General features: G+C 39.2%; 1 protein-coding gene and 1 pseudogene across 1 annotated transcript; both read left to right on the top strand.

Moving 5' to 3' along the window:
• The first annotated feature begins 9,558 nt into the window (after positions 1-9,558).
• On the top strand, positions 9,559-24,805 carry LOC117505475 (L-amino-acid oxidase-like). The gene is given in 9 exon segments (XM_034165142.1): positions 9,559-9,745; positions 18,714-18,851; positions 19,968-20,010; positions 20,013-20,079; positions 20,188-20,267; positions 20,270-20,388; positions 20,508-20,576; positions 21,342-21,478; positions 23,880-24,805. Coding segments are annotated over 9 exon segments (1,605 nt in total). The 5' UTR covers positions 9,559-9,595; the 3' UTR covers positions 24,682-24,805.
• On the top strand, positions 15,471-16,713 carry LOC117505494 (annotated as a pseudogene).
• Positions 24,806-24,967: the final 162 nt, after the last annotated feature.

The raw sequence follows: 24,967 nt of genomic DNA, 5'->3' as shown, positions 1-24,967 counted from the left end.
TATCAATATTGTTATTTTGTTGTTCTTGAATTGCCAATAAAGTTGGCTCGGTCTCAATGAGTCTTCTTCTTCTTTTGTTGAGTTTATTGGCGGTTTGCAAACCAACACGGTGCACTACCACCACCAATGCTTGGGTGTGGAGCACTAATGGATTCTAAGATGCTAGGTGGAAATTGGGGGGGCTATTTTATGTTGCTTTGACATTTTGACACCCCCTTGCTTAGTCTGTTTATCTGAGGCCCCTTAAAAGGAGTTGTCGGACCCCCAACATAAGACCAAAAACAAACCAGGAGATGACAATGTTGAGAACCAAAGGAGAGCATTTAACTTGTTCATTCTGGTGATACGAAACAACGCATTTAGGTTTTTGGTACCCGAGGAACTGAGAAACCATCCCTTGGAACCACTGTTGCTAGGGATGGTTTCTGGGGATCTAGGTTGTGGCTGATAAAGGTTTATTTTATTTTTTTTTTTTTGGCTGATTGGTATCAGCTTTAATACTATCACCCCTGAAAATCAATGGATCCATCTGTAGTCCATCGTATAAGCAACTTTCTCTCAACGGACTCTCAACAGACCTGATTGCTCACCAGCAGTGTTGCAGCACATTTCATATCTATGCGATGCTTTGCTACAAAGAGCCAACAATTATTTTTAAAGGATGCCGAGTCCAGTCCCATGGCCTAAATGTATAGTCTACTCCGTACTGGCAGATAGTATTAAATTACTTGATTGTTACTTGATTGGGACATCCTGAATGGTTTCCAGTGAAAACATAACCGTTTTTGAAAGACTGTGACATTTAATTAACTAGTTTATCTTATTTATATAGCGCCAAGTGTCTCAAGGCACGTCACATGGGTAAGGTCTAACCTTACCAACATCTACTGAAGAGTTTATGACACATCTAACAACAAGATGTTTATCCCACTGGATGTGTAACAGCAAACCTGTCCCTATCCTGCTGTCTTAAAGGTATGATGACGTCACCGGTGGGATAGATGGTCTTGCTACAGTGCTTGTCGGTGCCCTTGATATCCCCATCCTTCGTAAATGTAAGGTCAAATGCATCAACTGGTAGATTAGGGTGTAATCTTTCCTATCATCACTGAGAACAAGAGCAGACACGGTGAACCAATAAATCAATGTGGGCACAATTTTGTTCAAGTTCAATTGCTTCCAAGGAACTGGAAAAGAATTATTCTTGAACACATACAAGTAAATATTGTAAAATTACCCAAAGGAATGTCATTCACACCCAGAAATGTGTCTATAAATATATTTCAGAAAGCACCTGTGTGACAACAGATTTTCACATTTACCTTCTTCAACAGGTAGGATTCACTCATTTTAGTGAATATTTTAGGCAGATGTTTTCTTTTATGAGAGTCAATAAATATGGCTTTTAATAGGCAAGAAAAATATATTGCAAAAAATAAAATAAATAAAATGTTTGGACCTTTATTTAATGCATCTGATGCCTAATGCATTTTTTTTTTTTTTTATTCAAAGCAAAAATATCAATATTGCAGCCATAGTCTACAAGAAACAAGAGTTATTTTATTGAACACACTCAATGGGCAAATCATAAAACATTCTTTGCATTAAAAATGTATTATTTGTTATATATATATATATATATATATATATACAGTCTTGTCTTCTACCACCTCGTATGTCATCTTACACACATTTAACTAACATTATTGACACCTAGTGGTCAGAAATAAAACGTCATAATAAGAACATCCCTCATTCTTTGAAATTAATTTTGCCACAAAAACCCAAATGGTTTCCAATGAAAACAAAACTGTTTTTGAAAGACTAACATTTTTTCTTTCCACATCTACTGAAGAGTTTGCGAACACTTAAAAACACTGGATACTGACAAGATGTTGATTCAATTTCAATTTAATTAATTTCATTTATATAGCGCCAAATCACAACAAAGTTGCCTCAAGGCGCTTCACGCAAATAAGGTCTAACCTTAACAAACCCCGGATCAAGCACACAGGTGACACTGTTGAGGAAAAACTCCCTCTGATGATTTGAGGAAGAAACCTCAAGCAGACCAGACTCAAGAGGGTGACCCTCTGCTTGGGCCATGCTACCAGCACAATTTACAATATGAATATACAGGAAATTTTGGGAATTCATGACGGGACGGAAGGCTTGCAGAAGAAGACACCCATCTCTGGATGGAGCTGCACTTCAAACAGAGAGAAAAAACAGAATCAGATGGAAAAAACCCCAACATTATAACTTGTCAGCATTAAGCAACAAGAAAAACAGAAGAAATATATAAAGTGATCACTAGCCATTTTTGCTGTTTTTACCCCATAACTCCAGAACATTCAGTCACAGATAGTCCAAACTATACCTTTTTGGAATCGATATGATCATTCAAATAATGTGGTATAGTTTTCAACATGATTGGAGCATTTTTAGATTTTGACCCGTTTAATTTTTATTGACCCCTGTAGCTCATTAGAGGTCAGCTTCAGGATGGCTCCATATCTGAAAATAAACATTAGTTAATTTAGAATATGTGTGCCAAATTCCATGCTTTTATCACAAAATAAACTCTTTTTTTTTTTTAATGGAAATTTTAGGTAAGCTGCACCACTATGTATAATAAATTGAACTGAAAAGAAAAACAACTGTTTGTGCCACAGCGAAAACTCAGTCCCCAACGTGATGTCATTGTGGAACAATACCTTCAGCGCTGCTTTAATAAAGCATCAAGTATCTGAAAAGCATGAAAATTTGATCATTTGGAAATGAGACAAACTTGTTCACAACAGATTAAAGGCATTTCAGGTTTTTTTTTTTTTACATTTTTTTATTTCATTCGAGTATTAAATATGAGTGTTGTGTTGTTTCCTGTCCCATTCCCTGGTTTTGTGTATCTTATTTATATATTATTCCTCTTGCCGTGTGGTGGTTAGGTTTTCCTGAGTTTCATTCCGAGTCTTTGGGTTGATCTTGTTGCCAGTTATCTGAGTTTAGATCATCTTCGTGTTCAGTCTTTATCCGTTTCTTTGTGGGTTTATTTATATTTGCTGACTGTAGTCATTTTTTGCATTTTTGTTTCCTGTGCGTTTGTTTTATTATACCGCCCACTTGTGATCGGTTTCATTATTTCACTTTTCTTTGATAGCGGGTTTGTCCTGGTTTTGATTATTCCAACTGCCACTCATCAGTTGGTTCAAGTAAGTCTCCATTGTTTTTACTTTGTGGGGTCCATTTACTTGCTGACAAGTCCATGTCTCTTAATTACTGTTTGGTTTTTTGGCTTCATGATGTTTCCTTGAACATGAAGAACCTGTGAGTATCCTGGGTTTTTATTATTTCACTCCTTTATTCATCTTCATATTTTTTGAGTATATCCTCACAGTCTCACCTCCTTGGATTCCTTCACCTTTTTGTCAGGGTTGAACATTTTATTTTGTTGGTTAATTAGCAGCCTCTATTTGTGTAATTTTTTACCCCGCCTTGTGTGTTAATAAACCTTCTTGGATTCTGGAAGATCACTTTGTTGTCCCCTAACTGTCCTGCATCTTGGGGGTTCAATTTTATACGTATTATAGCTCTAACTAGATAATAGAATGTATCCGCCAACAACACAGGTCTCCAGAATAACTGCTTTCTTAGCTCTCAGGCACTCCCTAGATAGTTTGCACATAGTAATTGCCCTTCTTCCAGACAGACTCACATTCACATGCTCCACCTGTATTCATGCACGCCTGTGCACATCTGCATACTGGACCAAATGGCAGGAAAGTACTCATCACAAGTTCCACTAAACACATCCTGGCACTAAAATATAACTTGAATACGTGACTAAACTTGATATGTACAAATGTCAATGTTTTTCACTTTTCATTTATGTTACCGACACTGGATGGTACGGTAGTAAATGTTCTGATCTGTGGGTCATACCCATTTCAGATCAACACAGTGGCACCATATCAAACCCCTGAGGTTGAAAGGAGAAGCTGAAATGGGTCATCGGGATTATAAAATTTTAAAGTTTGTAGAAAGTATTTCCCAAAATATCCATTCATTACTTGAAACCTTGGTAGGAACTCAAAAAAACTTTTGTTTGAAAATGGTATATTTGGTCTATCCGTCAACACCAAAAGGTATTCTTACCTTTACTGTTATCCTCTTCAAAAGAACTGTAATCTTTATATCATCATGTCATGTGGTCCTAACTATTTTCTAAGCACACCTAATCAAACTCAAAAGAATTACTGTTATTATGAGTCTCCCTCTCGTAACAACACAACTCACTGCATGGAAAAAACTAACTGCTGTACTTGTAATTATAGTGTAAGTCATAAAAAAGTGCAAAGAAATAAACTTTATAGTCAGTAAATGTAATTATTACTAGTGATTGACAAAATTCTGGGAAACCAATCATAAACTGACAGTCAGTATTACCTACAGTAGAAACAGTTTTGGAACTTTACTAAAAGTGCTAATAGACTGTAATGTCTGATTCGTAAAACATGTAGCAAACAGATTTTCTATGTAGCCTGGCACTGTAAAAGTCCTTCGTGCCACAAAAAAAAATAAATTAAAAAAAAAAAAAAAAAAAAATAATGCCACAGGGGAAAATCAGCAAGGAACCTGTTGTCACAGTTTTGTGTGTCTTTGATTCTTGTTTCCTGTCACACGCTGATGTTGCACGCAGAGAATTATGAGAGGATACAAAAATGTTTCTTTTCCCCTGAGTTGCGTTATTGCAGGTAAGAGGAATCTAGAAAAAAATAACATTTTATTTATTTGAGACTTCATGTCAAAACCTTTTGTCAGGGTTAGACATTGTATTTTTGTTGGTTAATTAGCAGCCTCCATTTGTGTAGTTTTTGCCTGCGTTTTGTGTTAATAAACCTTCTTGGATTTGTCCTAACTGTCCTGCATCTTGGGGTTCAATTTTGTAACTATTATAGCTCTAACTGTAACAGGAAGTGAAGAAAAGATCTTTTTGACTCCAGTAGCTTAGGTGATGCTTTAATAGCAGACATATGCAAAGAAAGTGATGTTGACACTGGGTGTGATGTTGTGTTTCAGTGTGTGTCAGTGCGTTGCTGCCCACCCCGGTTCAAAAACAAGCATTCGAAATTGAAATCAAACAAAATTTGTCTGAGTGTCTGGAGGACAGAGACTATGATCAGCTGCTGGAGACAGTGGAAGAGGGACTTCCTCACAACATCACATCCCATCATGTGGTCATCATCGGGGCGGGCATGGCTGGACTGACAGCCGCCAAACTACTGCATGATGCAGGACACAAGGTACAAAACATCAAGTTTAACTGCACAAGCCATCATGAGGACAGTGTCTTCAGTAACACTGCTCCGTCATAATTACAAACAAAAATTCAAGTCATTTATTACAGTGAAAAACAAATATATGTGCATAACAATCACTTCAGATTTAAATTTCTTATGTTAAAATTTAATCAGTATTACTTTGGGCATCCTAGTTGCACTCCTACAATTGTAGACTAAGAGGGATCGAGGAGCCATATAAAAAAACATCTGTTAAAATAATAAAAACATAAAGGGAGCAGCTTGGATCGAAGGTGTTTTTTGACATGCACAGCAGAGCTGCTAAAGTGTCAAGCAAACACTTTGGATTAATTTGAATGTCCTTACAATGTGTTCTGTGCAAGGTTTGTATATATATTAGGTAAATAAGTATTTGATACACTGTCTATTTTTTGCGACCGGCTTTGGTGATTGCAGCTGAAAACAACACAGTACACCCATTAGACTGATACTGTTTGTGGGGAAGAGACTAATAGGCAGGTGGGTGCGGGAGTGTCAGTACAAACCATTCGGAGGATGGGAGTTTCAGCGGAAACCATTTTAAACTGTCACGTCTTAAACCAGCAGGTCCGCTAGGTGACAGCGAGTATGCTTTTAAGTTACCGAGCGGGGGCTGAATGGTTTGTGCTGAAACTCCCACACTCCACCCGGGGATTCTCTGCCGCGTTCATGGTGACTGTCCCTTATGTGGTCAAATCCTGCAATATCACCGTAGGGGTTCACAACGAGACTGTGCTGCCCTATTGCAAACAAAGGTTTCTGTACAAAATATTAAGTTCTCGCTTTTCTATTGTAGCATTCTTGCAATAAAATGCAAATTGATTAGTGTTTACAAAATACGTAGCTAACATTTTACAATGGCGGTAATAATTATGCAAAGGTTCTATCATGATTTGGAATGGCGTGTGAGTTCAGAATGTAATTCTCAATGTCCATTGTTCACTGTTGTTATTAAATATTCGTAGTTTCTCCAAAAATATCAGTCCTATCAATGTTCAGTTTTGGTTCAACCTTGACCCAAATTTTTAAGCATACCAAACAGCCAACATTAGTTCTCCCCAGTTTGTCCGTGATCGAAGTTATAAACACTCACGCACATACACAGAGGCCACTTGGCTTTTAATATATAGAGGATTTACTGGCCTCTGCTGGAATGGCGTGTGAGTCCAGCATTTAATTATCAGCATCCACTGTTCACTGTTGTTAGCTATAATCCTTGACCCAAAATATAACATAATATAACAAAACAGCCAATGTCAGCTCTCCCCAGTTTGTCCATGATTGAAGCCGCTTATATATATATATATATATATATATATATATATATATATATATATATATATATATATAATATATATATATATATTATATATATATATATATATATATTGGTAACAATATAGTTGTTGCAGTAACAGCAGTAGTAGTATCAGAAGTCATAACAACAATAGAAGTAATAGTAAGAGTATTAACGTTAGTAGCACTGAGAGTCATACTAAGGGCAGTAGTAATAGTTTAGTCAGTAATGTTTGGAATATTCCAGTTTAAATATGTGCCTCTTTGAGACAGGTTACCTTACTGGAGGCAAGTGATCATGCCGGGGGCCGGGTGCACACCTACAGGGATAAAGCACAAGGCTGGTATGTTGAAACTCGGTGCCATGAGGATCCCAAGTTTCCACCAGTAAGTCTTTGTAAATTTATACTTGTTCTTCTCAATGATTTTACAGCAGAACCACAAAGCATTTCAGTCGTGTAGAATTCTGAAGGTATTTGTCATTAAAATCAAAACTAAACCCACCATCCCAGTGACCATTTTTTTCCATTGAACAGAAGTTCAATAGTGGAAATTTTTTTTCACAGTCTAAATCTGAACGTGATTCAACATCTACGAAGTTGAATCAACATTCGGATTTAGACGTTTTTAGCTGGGATTTTGAATAGTGATATTTTTCAACCTGTACAGTGAGTAAATTGTATCAATCATTATTTTGAAGCTTAGCGAGCAAGGCAGAAATATTTATCATTTAAAAGCTGGTAATGAAAACTCGGTTGAAAACTGGTCTTAATGCGAATGTTTATTCATCTATAAATAAACACTGAATAAAAATTCACTTTAAAAAACCAGTTTTCAACATATTTTAACAATAACCATTTAAAAAAAATGTCTCTTCAATGTTAAAACACTCCATTTCGGAAATCTTAATTCATGACCGTAACTTATTTGTTAAATTAGCAACACATAAATTTAACTTTGAGATATTATTCTGGTTATTGAGTGACAATTACATCACCATCAAATATGACATACTCATTCATAACAGCTTCTAAAGGATATAAAAAAAAACAGCATAAAGAGGATAAATTTATCTAAGCAACAATTGAAATACACATGAATAATGTCTTTGAATTGTCCCTTGGGGATAGTTTTCTTGACGATTAAGTCCTTACCTAAAAATACCAAGAAATAATAATGATAATAAAATCACCAACAGTTTGCAATATAAAAAAATTAAACCGTGCTACTTGTTTTTGGCCAAGCCACACATCAAATTCTTCAGATAATTAGTTTTCTTCAAAACTTCAAAATAAATGACAAAAATACGACATGTCCACATAGAAAATTATTTGAATTTCACATGTGTATTGATTGTCCAGACTGGTGTGTGAGATTCATTTGTAATGATTTTAGGAAAAATTATACATCCTCTGATAGATGTTTTTTAAATAATATAAAATGTATTTATAGTGCATCTGGAAAGTATTCACAGCGCTTCACTTTTTCCACAGTTTGTAATGTTACAGCCTTAATCCAAAATTAAACAAATTCATTTTTCCCCACTCAAAATTCTTCTCACAACACCCTACAATGACAACATGAAAAAAGTTGTTTTTGTAGCAAATTTATTAAAAATAAAAAAAAATTAAGAAATCAGTGCTCATGAACACAGATTCAGACAGATTGTGAACAATATTGGAGAGAATAGGTCTTTTGGGTATGTAGAAAATGTTTTAGATCTTGAGTTCAGCTCATTAAAAATGAGAGCAAAAACAAAAGTGTTGCATTTATAATTTTGTTCAGTGTATGTACATGTGATTTCTTAGGGATTATTTTATTTTTAATAAATTTGTGAAAATCTAAAAATACTTTTTTACATTGTCATTATGGGGTATTGTGTGTAGAATTTGAGGAAAAAAATAGAATTTTATCCATTTTGGAATAAGGCTGTAACATAAAATGTGGAAAAAAATTAAGTGCTGTGAATACTTTCCAGATGCACCGTATATACCAATGGCATCCTTTGGATCACTGCGATAGGCTCCAGTACCTCTTGACCCTGAACTGAAACAAGTGGGTTTGGAAAATGGATGGAAGAACACACTTGACAAAGGATAACACCAAAAACAAAATTACATTTTCCACTGTTGCTCTCAGTAACAGGAAAATGCCACAACAGACACTTATCTTGTTTTCTGCATTATGACAACGTTAGCACATCACTGTTAGCTTCCTTGCTTCCTGTTCTGCATTTCTGGTCTGTAATGGCCTAAATATGAAATATTACTGGCTGCACAAACAGTCAGTTATGAAGCCAGGTTCACTAACAACTGAACATCACACATAAACATGTGCTGAAAATAGTTTGTGGGCATATTGATGAATAATTCACACTCAGTCAGCATTAGCATGCTAGCTTTACTTTAGCAGGCCAAGAGCCTCTTTTGCACTGTGAGCGGCGTAAAATAAAAGCAACAGCACTCATTTCTGGTTTCTTTTGTTGAAAGACAGTAGTTAAAGTACTAACTGAGTGTGTCATCATCAAGTCTCACATTTCATCGGCTTGTTCATATCGGAAGCTCTCTGTGTTTAACAATGTTTCTGAGCCACTTAGCACCAAGCAAAACACTAACAGCAGAAAAACACGACTGTTCACACATGCGTATTATAACAATAAATGTAAATGCTTATTTGATAATAATCCCGAAATCTGTTCACATGTGTTCTGGAGGCTTCTTTTTGACAGCCTGCAGATCTGTATATATGGTGTATTATGTGAAATATTAATGCGTTGAAAAGACATCTTTGTGTAAGCCACAATTCACTGCCCAGAGAAAAATAAATTGGAGAAATTTCACGGTTTGATTTGCTATTTCAAGAATGTCTTGTTCAGTGGATTCCTCTACCACACCTTCTTTTCTGAACAGTATCGTCCACTTGTTTGCTAAACAACTCCAAGTCCCTTGAACAAATTCATCATGGATGATCCCAACACTTATTACCTGGTTAATGGTGTGAAGGCGAGGACGTATGAAGTGACAGCAAAACCCGATATCTTAAAGTACGACCTACCACAAAATGAGCAGAACATGTCAGCTGATCAGCTGCTGCAGAGAGCTTTGCAGAAGGTATGGACTATGTACATTTTAATATGCACTCACTCTGAAACATCATTTTGTATCAAAATAAATAAATTAACAAATAATAATGATAAGGCAAAGATTTCTTTGGTAAATTACAGGTGAAAAAGTACGTGAAGCAGCACGGCTGTGCAGCTTTTGTGGAAAGATTTGACCGTTACACTGTGAAGGTAAAAGTACCCTTAAATTTTCTAAAAAGTGCACATATTGTGAATCGCGTTTGTTCAAGAAGTTTTGTGTTTTGATTTATGTATTTATTTATTTTTTGGACAATGACATGTCTTGGGTGTGCATTTCCAAATGAGTTTGGTCTGCTTGAGGGTCCACTCATCCATCTTCTGAAAAGCCTATCCCAAAGGTCACTTGGTGAGAGGCGGGGTACACCCCGGTCAGGCTACCAGTCAGTCACAGGACCGACGCACACAGACAAAACAAAGATATCCATATTCACGCTCTTGTTCACACCTACAGTCAATTTCAAGTCACCAATTCACTTAACCTGCACATCTTTGGAACTTGGAGGAAGCTGTAGCACCCTAAGGGGAACCCACTCCAACAACATGCAAACTCCAGATAGACTCATGGGACCTTCTTGCTGTGAGGCAACAGTGCTAACTTCGAAGACATTATTCTGTCACTGCTTGGTGCTTCTTTTTTTTCATTCCACCAATGACAATGAGCTTGCATGAGCAGAATGGGGTAGTTGGTCTAGACCTTACTTGAGTATAGTATGCCTTGATTTGAACACTCTATATTGAGTTTGAGTGGTTTTACAAAATGGTGTTTTTTTCTGAGCCACCTCAACTGCAAAATGTGAAGAGCTTTTTTCTCCTATAGGAGTATCTGAAAGAAGAAGGTGGTCTGAGTTCTGAAGCGATAAGGATGATCGGAGACCTGTTAAATGAACAAAGCCTCATGTACATGGCACTGACCGAGATGATCTATGATCAGAGTGATATCAACGACAAAGTAACGTAAGGCTGGATCAGGATGAGTCTTGCTATAGATGCAGAAGGGTATTTTAAGAATTCAACAGCAGTGAAATGTCTCAAGTGTTATCACATAAATATCTCAATTTAAGACCTGACTGACATGTCATACCTTTTTTTTAATTTTTGCACAAAACAATGTTCCATAAGCCAGAGTGCAAGTTGCCAAACAAAAGGTTCTTGCAATACTGGCTAGGAACCAAACAGAAAGATCAGATTTTGACAAATTTGTGCTCAAAAAAATGCCTGTTCATGGTGCTTTTGACATTTCAACAACTTCAAAATTGTGAATCTTGCAGCATCTTGCTTATATTAGTCTGGTCACTCCTCGGAGCTCCCTCAAAAGGAGTGCCGGACCCTCAACACGAGACCAAACACAAACCAGGAGATGACAATGTTGAAAAACCAAAAACGACTATTTTCTGTGCATTCTGGTGATATCAAAGAATGCTTTTTTAAGAGATGGTGCCTGAGGAACAACCTTAATATGCTGGACCCGTCTGTGGTATGTTTCATAAGCAACTTGTTGGCCACACCTGACAGCCACCATGTTATTCGGTACTTGGTAACCCACCAACAGACGTGTGCCAAAGCATATCTATGCTATAGCCCCTTTCACACCGGGCTTGCATACAGTTGCGTTGTGATGCGTATGGAGTACACTGGAAAATTGCACAGCTTTTGGCAAGGTCCCTGTGTAGACTGGTGTGTGATTTCATTCCTGGTCTTGCTTTCAGTTGCCCTTATGTAGCCCTTGCCCTATTTTTCTGTCCACTCCTGCCTACTTTTTTATTTGACAGTGTGGAAAATGCACTCCATTCTCAAAACAGTACATGAATGGCACTCACATTGCACGCAGAGAGAGAGAGAGATAGAAAAAAGCCTTGCGCGCAAAGGGGGGAGGTTGGCTCCATTGGAAAAAGTGAGAAGACATTATTTCCATGAGTTAATGGACTTTATTAATGTGCCACAATCGTGAGAGAACTGGAGAGGGAAATAAAAGTGTGAGCTGCATCTGGCAGTCGCGTGCACAATACGCCTGTGAGAAGTGGATGGTGGACATGTCCCATGCTGGCGATCTGTCCATGAGCAGGAGTTAATGGACTTCATTAAACATGCTGCAATATTGAGCGTACTGGAGGAGGTGAAAGCAAAGCAGAGCTGCATCTGGCGGTTGCGCGCACGATCCGCCGTGAGAAGTGGACATGGACATGTCCTCTGAACTTGGGAAGCTTGGCTCCGCCTCTCTTCTTCTGTGGTTTTTAAGCTTCACTGCAGCAAAATCCAGCGGGATGAATAAAATCAATCAGTCCAGATTTGTACTGATAAAAGGATTTTCGCCCTGGCGTGTCGAATTGCGGAGGCTTGGTGTACATTAACGCAGTGTGTGCATAGATTACAAACACAGGGGAGTGTTGTGTAGACTTGCTTAAAAACTGCATACTTTCTGTGTCCACTGCTTGCGTAGCCCTCAGCATACTGCTGCAAGGGGAGCAAAAACTTGGTGTAGAGCTGCTTAAACTCGGCGTAGAGCTGCTTAACTCGGCATAGTCAGTATGCCAGAGTACGCAACTTTATGTTGGCCCTGGTGTGAAAGGGGCTTATGCTTACTCTAAATGCTCACCAGTCTATTTTAAAGGATGCCACGTCTGGGTTTGAGTCCAGTCCTATGGCCCCTATGTAAAGTCTACAATGCTCCTTGAAAGCGAGCCAGTTGCTGTCGACACTCACTGCTGGCTTCCGGTATCTGGTGGTGTCAAAACCATCACTTTATCATGTCAGCCTTCAAAATTGGCTAACTTTCACTAGGTCTGTTCTCATTTGTTATGTACAGCTTTATTCCAAGTATGGATGAAATTCATTTTTTCCTCAAATTCTACACAATACCTGACAATGTGAAAAAGTTTTGTTTTTTGTTTTTGTTTTTTCTTTTAGATTTTTGCAAATTTATTAAAATAAAAAGAAACAAAGAATCACATGACATAAGTATTTACAGCCTTTTCCATGAAGCTCAAAATTGATGTCAGGAATTACAAAACTAATTCAGAGCTCTTCAAAGGGGTCCTTGAAACCTGTATCTGTGTAAGTCCTGTCAATGTGAATTTTTAGGGCAAAAATCCATTCAAAGGTCTATTCCAGAGTACTGGAGAGGAGAATTCGACCGATGGTCGAACCCTCGGATTCATGAGGAGCAGTGTGGTTTTCGTCCTGGTCGCAGCACACTGGACCAGCTCTACACGCTCCATCGGGTGCTCGAGGGTTCATGGGAGTTCGCCCAACCAGTCCACATTGTGTTTTGTGGATCTGGAGAAGGCGTTCGACCGTGTCCCTCAGTCTCCCTGTGGGGAGTGCTTCCGGGAGTACGGGGTCCGGGGTCCTTTGCCAAGGGCTATCCGGTCCCTGTACAACCGCAGCAGAGCTTGGTTCGCATTGCCGGTAGTAAGTCAACCTGTTTCCAGTGCACATTGGACTCCGTCAGGGCTGCCCTTTGTCACCGGTTCTGTTCATTATTTTTATGGACAGAATTTCTAGGTGTAGCCAGGGTGTAGAGGGGGTCTGGTTTGGGAACCACAGAATCTCGTCTCTGCTGTTTGCGGACGATGTGGTTCTGTTGGCTTCGTCAAATCAGGACCTTCAGTGTGCACTGGGGCGGTTTGCAGCCGAGTGTAAGGCGTCCGGGATGAAAATCAGCACCTCCAAATCCGAGGCCATGGTTCTCGACCGGAAAAAGGTGTGTTTTGCCCTCTTCAGGTCGGTGGAGTGTCCTTGCCTCAAGTGGAGGAGGTTTAAGTATCTCGGGGTCTTGTTCAGGAGTGAGGGACGGATGGAGCGTGAGATCGATAGACGGATTGGTGCAGCGTCTGCAGTGATGCGGTCGCTGTATCGTACCGTCGTGGTGAAGAGAGAGCTGAGTAGGGGGCAAAGCTCTCGATTTACGTTCCGATCCTCACCTATGGTCATGAGATTTGGCTCATGACCGAAAGAACGAGATCGTGGGTACAAGCGGCCGAGATGAGTTCCTCTGCAGGGTGGCTGGGTGCTCCCTTAGAGATAGGGTGAGGAGCTCGGTCACTCGGGAGGAGCTCGGAGTCGAGCCGCTGCTCCTCCACGTCGAAAGGAGTCAGTTGAGGTGGCTCGGGCATCTTTTCCGGATGCACGTCCCATTGGGAGGAGGCCCTGGGGAAGACCCAGGACACGCTGGAAGGATTACATCTCTTGGCTGGCTTGGGAACGCCTTGGGGTTCCCCCGGAGGAGCTGGGGGAGGTGTGTGTGGATTGGGAGGTCTGGGCGGCTTTGCTTGAGCTGCTGCCCCCCGCGACCCGACTCTGGATAAGCGGAAGAAAATGGATGGATGGATGGATGGAAATCCATTCACTCCATTTTGGAATAAGACTGTAACATAAAATATAGAAAAGAGGGAAACGCTTTCCAGATGCACTGTAGTTGATAAATCCAATCTTGTCATCTTCTAACACCTCCTGTTGTGGTTCTGTCAGTGTTGGGGTTTTAGTCTCTTGTCTCCTCTGTCTCTTTTTCTCACATCTGTCCCCAGCTCCTATCTACTGTTATTTCTGCACTCATCTCATGTCCTCACAGTTGATCCCAAAGTATCTACTCATATCTTCTTTCAGCTCTTGTCTCCTTGTTAGGTCATCACATCTTGTCTTTTCACCTTTATCTTGTCAAGTAGTAGTCTCTGCCTTTGTCTATTTCCTTCAGTTTCTAGCAATGTCTGGCTATCTGCTGCCATCTAGTGTCATCTGGTGTTCTCAAATTCTTACACGTACAGTCTCTAATTAAGTGCACCTGCTTGAGTGTCCACCTGCAACAATTAAGGCTGGCTATATATATTGTGACTCCTGTTTGGCCTTGGCTGTGTGTCTATTGCATGTATGCATTTTTGAATGTTGCTGGTTGTGCTGCTGGTCACTGGAATCCATTTCCTCTTGTGAGTACTCTGCTTCACCCTGCATTTTTGGAAGTCCTGCTTTGGACTGCTATTTCCCAGCCTCCTTGCTATTTTTATATTTTGCATTTATCTTTTACATAAGTAGGAAGTTGATGTTGATTTTGGACACTGTGTAGTATGTTAAGTTTCCTTTTTTTGATTGTGGACTTATATGCTCTCCTTTTCTGAAGATATTCCCTCAGAACTGTCACTGTTGATGAAGCTTACTCTTGTGTTGAACTCACCTTGCACCAAAAGATATTCTTCTGTGAATTAATAAACTGCTGTTCTTGACTCATCTGTCTTCTTGTTTGGCTGACCTGCTATTGGGGTTCAATTTATGCTGTCCCTACGCCCAACTGTAACACCTCCTCTGTCATCTTACACACATTTAACTAATAATATTGAAACCTAGTGGTCAAAAATAAAACATCATAATAAGGAACAGTCCCTCTTTCTTTGAAATTAATTTTACCACAAAAAACCCAGATGGTTTCCAATGAAAATGCAACTGTTTTGGAAAGACTGATATATTTTCATTCCACATATACTGAAGAGTTCATGAACACTTAAGGACACTGGGCAGTGGCAAGATGTTGATCCCCCTGGATGTGTAACGGCAAACTTACTTGTCCATATACTGCTGTCTTTAAGGTACAATGAAGTCACCGGTGGGATGGACCCATCTTACTAAAGCGTTTCTTGTGCCCCTTGATGTTGCCATCCCTTTTCAACTCCAAGGTCAAACACATCAAACAGTCAGATGAAGGTGTGATCGTTTCCTATCACCAAAAGGATGCGCCTTCTTGAAAGAGCTTCATGCCGATGTCGTCCTGGTAACAACCACAGCAAAGCAGCCCTCTACATGGAGTTTGAGCCACCACTGTCCTCCAGTAAGATGGAGGCCTTGAGGGCGTCCACTACGACAGCTCCACCAAAATTATCCTCACCTTCAGTGAGAGGTTTTGGGAGAAAGATGGTATCTTTGGAGGGAAAAGCATCACCGACCATCCCACTCGTTTCATCTACTATTCCAACCACAGTTTTCCAAAGAATGAGAAGATGGGTGTACTCTTGGCTTCGTACACCTGGTCTGATGACTCACTCCTCTTCCTGGGTATGACGGATGAAGATTTGAAAGAGCTGGCTTTGAGGGATTTGGCTCGGATCCATGGTCAAGACATCAAGCAATTGTGCACAGGAGTCGTGGTGAAAAAGTGGAGCCAAGATCCTTACAGTCATGGCGCCTTTGCCGACTTCACACCTTACCAACACTTGGAATATGCCAAGTCTCTCTTCGAACCAGAGGGCAGGGTGCATTTCGCTGGTGAACACACAGCGTTCCCTCATGCTTGGATCGAGACCGCCATGAAATCTGCTATCAGGGCTGCAATTAGCATTAACAAGTTAGCACACAGTGAGCTAACTACGCCTCCAGACCAAGAGAAGCTCTAGATTAAACCAATCAGAGCAGATACCTCCATGGGGTAGTGACCAAGATCTGAAATCTGACAGGTCCAAAGATGATTTCTTTTAAACAGGTGTGGAATTGATTTGGTTTTCTATTTTGTCTGGTATTGTGGGTAACGATCATAATCTTGAAAAACACAATGAAGCAGGAGAGCACCAGAGAAAAGGTGGTTCAACTCAGAACTGACGGAAGCGGGTCTAAGTCTTTGATTAGCAGGTGAAGGTGATTAGGGAACAAACTAATAAAGGTGACTTAATTATTCTGATTTCAAGATTGTATGTATGATTTGTTTTCATTGTTGTGATTTCTTTGTCTCTGTTTCAAATATAAAACACTTGTACTGTGGAATAAATTTTTTCCATTCAATCTGACAGTATTTCAGTATCTACACGTGAGTTAATGATTCTGATTTTGTGCTTGCTCATAAACCTGATTTATTTTTTTTAAATTGTGAATTGGATTCTGAAATCGGAATCCAGTAATGACTGTCCTGCTTAAACGTATGTGTCACTTATGATTTAATAAAACATTTTTGATTACTCTATACCATGTGGCTTGATTTTCCTTCTTCGTCAAATACCTCACATAGTAATCTAAAGATAATAACTGACCCAAAAGACACCAGTATTATAGCTGGACTGAAGAGAAGAAGGATCCAGAAGAGATAAGGATCTTAGGAACTACACTGTAGGTCCGGTCATCACAGTTTCATCCTATTATCAAGAACATGCTAATTTAGGGTTGTCACCTTTCTGGGCCCCTGACCAATGGCAGGCATCTCTACATCTGCCCACTGCTCCTAGTGGTTGAATTGTGTTTAACTGTAATTAGAATGGGTTCAGTGCAGAGGACACATTGCCAAACACAGGTCAAGTTTAAAACAACAACAGGGTGTCATCAGCATACAACTCATCAGAAATTGGCAGAACATTCAGAGAACCCAGGTGCAGACTCAAATGATGGCAGGTTCAAGGTCAGACTCTTTGTTTTCTGGAGGGTTAGACTACCTGGGGGGTTTTTCCTTGGGGGTTAGGACTACAAAACATGCAGAAAGAGCACAAAATAATGGATAGGACACCAGTCTTTTTCAAGTTACTTCCCGGCCAAGGCTGGTACCCGTTTACAGCTGGGTGGACTGTGACAATGTCAGATGAAGTGTCTTGTTAGGAGGGCACAGACAGCATGACGGGAATCGAACCCCAGTGTTTAGGTTAGTGGGCCAACTCTTAATCCAGAAAGCATCTGTTAGTGGTTCATCTGATCCCCAGATGACACTTGATTCGTTGTAATACTGTGTAGAATACACATTTGAAACAGGTTTAAGTCATGTGAAGTAGGTGAGTAGAAGTGTAAACCGGTGGCAGAGCCAGTTTAAATTAAATAAAGAGGAAAAATATCTTTTTTTCAGAAGGTGGAACAGATGAATATTGCAATTACACTTTTTAAAGCAATTATGGGAAAGGCTGAAGTTGATTATTTGTCAACTAACTACTTCATGTAAGCTAAACCACAGTTTCACTTACTTTGATAGATAGAGGAAATTCAACACCATTTACACAAAATCTGAAACTAAAGTGTTTCCTGTAGTTCCTGAAAAGTCTGAAGTGTCCCTTTTCACAGTCACACTTCATAAATGTGACTGAATGCGGTCCAGTAAATAGCAATGTTAAGCACTTCCTTTGGGGGTTTTTTTTCCCCATTGCCACTTTCAAAAGACCAAACATGGATCTCTAGATGATGTCGAAACTGTCTTCCAGATCATGAGACCTGAAGTCACGCTCTTTGGTGTCCTGGTAAACCAAAATTCCAACACTAAGGAAAGTATAAAAGAAGACACCGTGATTCCGCTTTCATATGATTTCACCTCAGTTTTCATCTTAAAGCACCTGAAAGGGTAAGAAACCCCTATTTCATCCAAACAATAATCTGCAGTAAATGTCATTAGAATTATTTTTTTGGAGAAAATTTATCAAGGATGAGCTCATGTTAAAATAATCAACAGAAAATAAACTTACATAATTACAGCACAAACTCTTTTTCTTTCAGGACTTAATGATATAAAACATTTTTTCTCTAAATAATTGTTCCTCTTTGTGCCACCACAGACATAAAGAAGGCACATTTTCGGCCAGAAATGGGCCCTTTGCATGTGAGGAAACATAAATTATGTGAGTATTTTATTTCTCAGTATTATTAAATAAAGTCTGTGACAACAGTGATGATTTGTTCAAAAAATGAGCCAGTTTGTAAATTATTTATCAAATAGTGGATGTATTTCTTCTAGTCTCCGTTCAGCTGACAATGGTGTACCACAAGGTTTAGCATTAGGACTTCTGTTATTTTGCTTTTCAAGTAATGTTCTTTATAAGAAAATACCACGTGAATGTATATTTGACAATTTTTGTTATTATACCATAATGCTATATATAATATTCAGGCTTCTCTTTTTGTGTCATTGTGTTTCAGTTTGTGTGTTGCTGTTTGTGGTATATCACAGCCACACTGCTGCCATCAGTATAAAGGAACATCTAGCTAATTGTCTGGAGGACAAAGACTATGATCATCTGCTGCACACTGTGCAAACCGGACTTCCTCACATCAACACATCTCATCACGTGGCCATTGTTGGTGCAGGCATGGCTGGATTGACCGCCGCCAAGTTACTGCGAGATGCCGGACACCGGGTACTTTAATACTCACATGTGTAATCATTTACATTTAAAATTCCCCATGTTTTACTCCCATGCAGCAATAAATAAATAAATAAATATATTAAAAAAAGTTTTGTGTTGACACTGACAAAAGATAATTTCTCAACCAGCTTTAAAAATGCTTTAATTGGTAATGCTTAAATGCATTGAACTTAATATTATATTAAATGATTTAATTGATTTAGAGATTTATTTTGTTGTAATGTCATCAATGCAAGCAATTTCTTTAAATTGTCTTTTTTCAGGCTGCCTTAAAAATTTAAGTTGGCTGAAGTTGAGAAGACAAGTTGGTGTAATTTATAATAATTCACTTAACTGTTTTCTCAGATTCACGTAGCTTCAAAATTTAAGGCATTAAAATTTCATTAAAATGGACTATTTATTTCATATCTTTGGATATTGATGTGATTGATTTGTCAAACCATAAACTCATGCATCACAATGCGTAACTAAAGTACTGGTACACTAGAATGGACAACAAAGAAGATACCTGCACACCAAATTGGTTGGACTAAAAAAAAAAAAAAAAACATACAAAAAGACCAATATTACAATTAGTCTTCAATTCAAACATAAGAGTATAAACAAAAAAATGCAAGCAGTGGAATAAAGGAGAAATATGGGAGACTGATGTCTTGCAGTCATTATTTGTTTGTAAATTAATTCAAAAACCTATTTTTGACAGACTACAATAGGCTAACTACTCAAAGTAGTAAGAGTGGCAAGGCTAGCTAGCAAGCTTATTCACTACCCAATATATAATTCATCACTTTAAGTAAATATATTGCTATCCAGTCTTTTCATTTACCAAAAATTTATGTTTGATTATGGGACAGGTTATACTTTAATATAGCAGAGTTTTATAAAAGTGTGTGATGCAACAAAGTAAGCTAACATGATAGCTGCCTTCACATTTCGATACTAGCTGTCAAAGTGAATTAAACTTCACATTGAAATTTTGTGGCCAAAATATAGGTTTGAGCATGACTGTTATCAACATTTTGCAACACTATTTGAGATCATTTTTTTGTGACACCAATTTAAAAATCATTGAGATCTAATCACCTGGCTTGTGTCTCACTGGTCAAGGTAACAATAATAGAGTCTAGCGGTCGTGTTGGAGGACGGGTGCACCCTACAGAAATGAGGAAGAGGGTTGGTACGCTGAACTAGGAGCCATGAGGATCCCAAGCTTCCACCAGTGTGTAAAAATCTGTATTTACAACTTTTATACATCAAAATGTCAGGCATTCTACAAACACCGGCGGTTCATGGTCGACTGAGTATATCAAATTCCTTGTATCAACAGCATTGTACACTGGTTTGTTAAAAAGCTCGGGGTGAAGCTGAATGAGTTCATCATGGATGACATGAACACCTTCTACTTGGTCACGGCCTGCGGAAGAAGACATATGCAGTGAACACAAACCCAGACATCCTGAAATACAAGCTACCAAAGCGTGAGCGCAGAGTGTCGGCCTACGAACTCCTGCAACGTGCTTTGCAGAAGGTACCAAAGTTAAATAAAAAGAGAGAAAGTATACAATGTTTCACTCCTTTCATGAATAATATTTATGAATATGCACTAGTGCTTTAGTACAAGTCACAGGTCCATGTATATTTCTGCAGGTGAAAGATGAAGTGGAAGCAAACGGGTGCGAAGCAATGCTGAAGAAATATGACCATTATTCTGTGAAGGTAATTTATTTTAATTTAATTTATTTATATAGTTTATATAGCGCCAAATCACAACAAAGGTGCCTCAAGGCGATTCACACAAGTAAGGTCTAACCTTACCAACCCTTAGAGCAAGCACACAGGCGGCAGCGGTAAGAAAAAATTCCCTCTGATGAAATTGAGGAAGAAACCTCAAGCAAACCAGACTCAAAAGGGTGACCCATTGTTTAGGTCATTCTACCAAAAAGGTTTACAATACAGAACACAACACAAGAATTGATGAGAGTCCATGTAGGCGTCTAGTCCACCTTCGGGGTGGGGGGGTCAGCGAGTCACATGTTAGTGATCTCCAGCCACTAGCCCTAAGCTTCACTAACAGACCCAGACTTTCGATAAAGTTGAGGCAGAGACCCGCTCTGTTTACTAATACAATTAATTTAAAGAGTATTGAGCATAGTAAATTTGTTAAGTAGTCATTGAAAATTTTATTGAAACTAGATGGTAAAAACCAGTTGGGCTACCACAATATAGACCTGAGTTTGACTCCTGGTCACACTATCTGTCTCTGTCCTTGGCCTACCCATCTTAACTGGACTCTGGGCTTGGATAGGTAAGTATACGTCAGACTGGCATCCCATCCAGGGGGAGTCACAGACCCTCAACCGATTCATGCTACAGAATCCATAGATATGCACCGGCTTCAACGGACATCAGGGTATATATAGGACTTCCTTCCTCTTTCTTCTACATGGTAAATGTAAATGTTTGGGTTGACTTTTTTCACAGGAGTATCTGAAACAAGAAGGCGGTGTGAGTGATGAGGCTATCAGGATGATTGGAGACCTGTTGAATGAACAGAGCTTCATGTACACGGCGCTGACCGAAATGCTCTATGAACAGGCTGATATCAACGACCACACCAAGTACGGCTAAACACTGACTGCACCTCAAAACAAGAGTCGCAGTTATTTGTGAAATGGCAGATTCTGAGCATTCCGCAAGGAAAATTACCTTGAAATTTGATGTTAGCTGAAATTTTCCTTAGTTTGATGATTGAGATCGTCCGCATTTTAAGTGATGTTGGCGACAAAACCTATACATTAGATTAGATTAAACAGAACTTTATTGATCCCTTGGGAAGACTCCCTCAGAGTATCAAAAGTGAAAGTAAAAAAGAAAAACAGTTTGTAATATAAATACACAATAAAAATACCTGACATACTGATCAATACTGGTTTACTGGCCACTACTGCTCCTCTCATTCCTGACCTCTGTCTTCCTGTTACTCCTCCTTCCTGTATTGCATCGTGCTACATCAGTTACAATTGGCAGCTTAAAATATTCTGTCTGACATCTTTAAATCAAATCAAATCAATTTTATTTATATAGCGCCAAATCACAACAAACAGTTGCCCCAAGGTGCTTTATATTGTAAGGCAAAAGCCATACAATAATTACAGAAAAACCCCAATGGTCAAAACGACCCCCTGTGAGCAAGCACTTGGCGACAGTGGGAAGGAAAAAACTCCCTTTTAACAGGAAGAAACCTCCAGCAGAACCAGGCTCAGGGAGGGGCAGTCTTCTGCTGGGACTGGTTGGGGCTGAGGGAGAGAACCAGGAAAAAGACATGCTGTGGAAGACAGCAGAGATCAATCAGTAATGATTAAATGCAGAGTGGTGCATAAAGAGCAAAAAGAGAAACAAACACTCAGTGCATCATGGGAACCCCCCAGCAATCTAAGTCTATAGCAGCATAACTAAGGGATGGTTCAGGGTAACCTGATCCAGCCCTAACTATAGGCTTTAGCAAAAAGGAAAGTTTTAAGCCTAATCTTAAAAGTAGAGAGGGTGTCTGTCTCCCTAATCCGAATTGGGAGCTGGTTCCACAGGAGAGGAGCCTGAAAGCTGAAGGATCTGCCTCCCATTCTACTCTTAAAAACCCTAGGAACTACAAGTAAGCCTGCAGTCTGAAAGCGAAGCGCTCTATTGGGGTGATATGGTACTATGAGGTCCCTAAGATAAGATGGGACCTGATTATTCAAAACCTTATAAGTAAGAAGAAGAATTTTAAATTCTATTCTAGAATTAACAGGAAGCCAATGAAGAGAGGCCAATATGGGTGAGATATGCTCTCTCCTTCTAGTCCCCGTCAGTACTCTAGCTGCAGCATTTTGAATTACTGAAGGCTTTTCAGGGAACTTTTAGGACAACCTGATAATAATGAATTACAATAGTCCAGCCTAGAGGAAATAAATGCATGAATTAGTTTTTTCAGCATTACTCTGAGACAAGACCTGTCTAATTTTAGAGATATTGCGCAAATGCAAAAAAGCAGTCCTACATATTTGCTTAATATGCGCATTGAATGACATATCCTGATCAAAAATGACTCCAAGATTTCTCACAGTACTACTAGAGGTCAGGGTAATGCCATCCAGAGTAAGGATCTGGTTAGACACCATGTTTCTAAGATTTGTGGGGCCAAGTACAATAACTTCAGTTTTATCTGAATTTAAAAGCAGGAAATTAGAGGTCATCCATGTCTTTATGTCTGTAAGACAATCCTGCAGTTTAACTAATTGGTATGTGTCCTCTGGCTTCATGGATAGATAAAGCTGGGTATCATCTGCGTAACAATGAAAATTTAAGCAATGCTTTCTAATAATACTGCCTAAGGGAAGCATGTATAAAGTGAATAAAATTGGTCCTAGCACAGAACCTTGTGGAACTCCATAATTAACCTTAGTCTGTGAAGAAGACTCCCCATTTACATGAACAAATTGTAATCTATTAGATAAATGTGATTCAAACCACCGCAGCGCAGTGCCTTTAATACCTATGGCATGCTCTAATCTCTGTAATAAAATTTTATGGTCAACAGTATCAAAAGCAGCACTGAGGTCTAACAGAACAAGCACAGAGATGAGTCCACTGTCCGAGGCCATAAGAAGATCATTTGTAACCTTCACTAATGCTGTTTCTGTACTATGATGAATTCTAAAACCTGACTGAAACTCTTCAAATAGACCATTCCTCTGCAGATGATCAGTTAGCTGTTTTACAACTACCCTTTCAAGAATTTTTGAGAGAAAAGGAAGGTTGGAGATTGGCCTATAATTAGCTAAGATAGCTGGGTCAAGTGATGGCTTTTTAAGTAATGGTTTAATTACTGCCACCTTAAAAGCCTGTGGTACATAGCCAACTAATAAAGATAGACTGATCATATTTACTTTATAGATTTTTGCCTTAATGCTCTTGAATGCGTTTTGTAAGAAAAGAGTCATACTGACAGAAAGAATATGAGTATCTGTTTTTGTTTTGAAGGTATGATGAAGTTACTGGTGGAACCGATCTTCTTGCCAAAGCTTTTCTTCCCGTTCTCGATGTCCCCATTCTACTCAACTCAAAGGTCAGCTGTATCAAGCAGTCAGATGAGGGTGTAATCGTTTCCTATCAGCAAGAACATGAGCCTTCTTTGAAACACCTTCATGCTGATGTTGTCTTGGTAACAACCACAGCAAAGGCAGCCCTCTACATAGAGTTTGAGCCGCCACTGTCCACCAGAAAGATGGAGGCCTTGAGGGCCGTCCATTACGACAGCTCCACCAAAATCATCCTCACCTTCAGTGAGACCTTTTGGGAAAAAGACGGCATCCATGGAGGGAAGAGCATCACTGATCAACCCTCTCGTTACATCTATTATCCCAGCCACAGTTTTCCCAAAAACAAGTCCATTGGCGTTCTTCTGGCTTCATACACCTGGTCTGATGATTCACTTATGTTGCTTGGAGCAAGTGATGAAGAACTGAAAGAGTTGGTTTTGAGGGATTTGGTACAGATCCATGGCGAATACATCAGGCCTTTGTGCACAGGAGTTGTGGTGAAAAGGTGGAGTCAGGATCCTCACAGTCTTGGTGCGTTTGCGCTCTTCACACCTTACCAACACTTAGAGTATGCCAAGAAGCTCTTCCAAAGGGAAGGCAAAGTGCATTTCGCTGGTGAACACACAGCTTTCCCTCACGCTTGGATTGAGACCGCCATGAAATCCGCCATCAGGGCCGCAGTTAACATAAACCACTTGGCACATGCAGAGTTATCAAGAATCCAACACCAACATGAACTCTAGATTCTTAAATCTTCAGTCTGGCTTTTTTTTTTTAGGATTATTAGATGCATGAAATGGCAAATATGTCATTCAGACTGACAGGTGGAAAATGTTTGCAAATTCTCAAATAAAAAACTGAGGTTATCATTCTTGTGTTGGTGTATCGGGGGCAAAAATAGCTTGATGCTAAAAATCTCATGCTATAAATTTAGCATAATATGTGTTAACTCCATGCACAGGAAAACATACTTATTCCAAACTCCCAACTTTTATGCCTTCAGTTGGTCTTTTTATTATGAAATTACAC

The sequence above is a fragment of the Thalassophryne amazonica genome, chromosome 23 (genome assembly GCF_902500255.1).
Source record: "Thalassophryne amazonica chromosome 23, fThaAma1.1, whole genome shotgun sequence".
Lineage (NCBI taxonomy): Eukaryota > Metazoa > Chordata > Actinopteri > Batrachoidiformes > Batrachoididae > Thalassophryne > Thalassophryne amazonica.
This window is presented reverse-complemented; position numbering and strand designations above follow the sequence as displayed.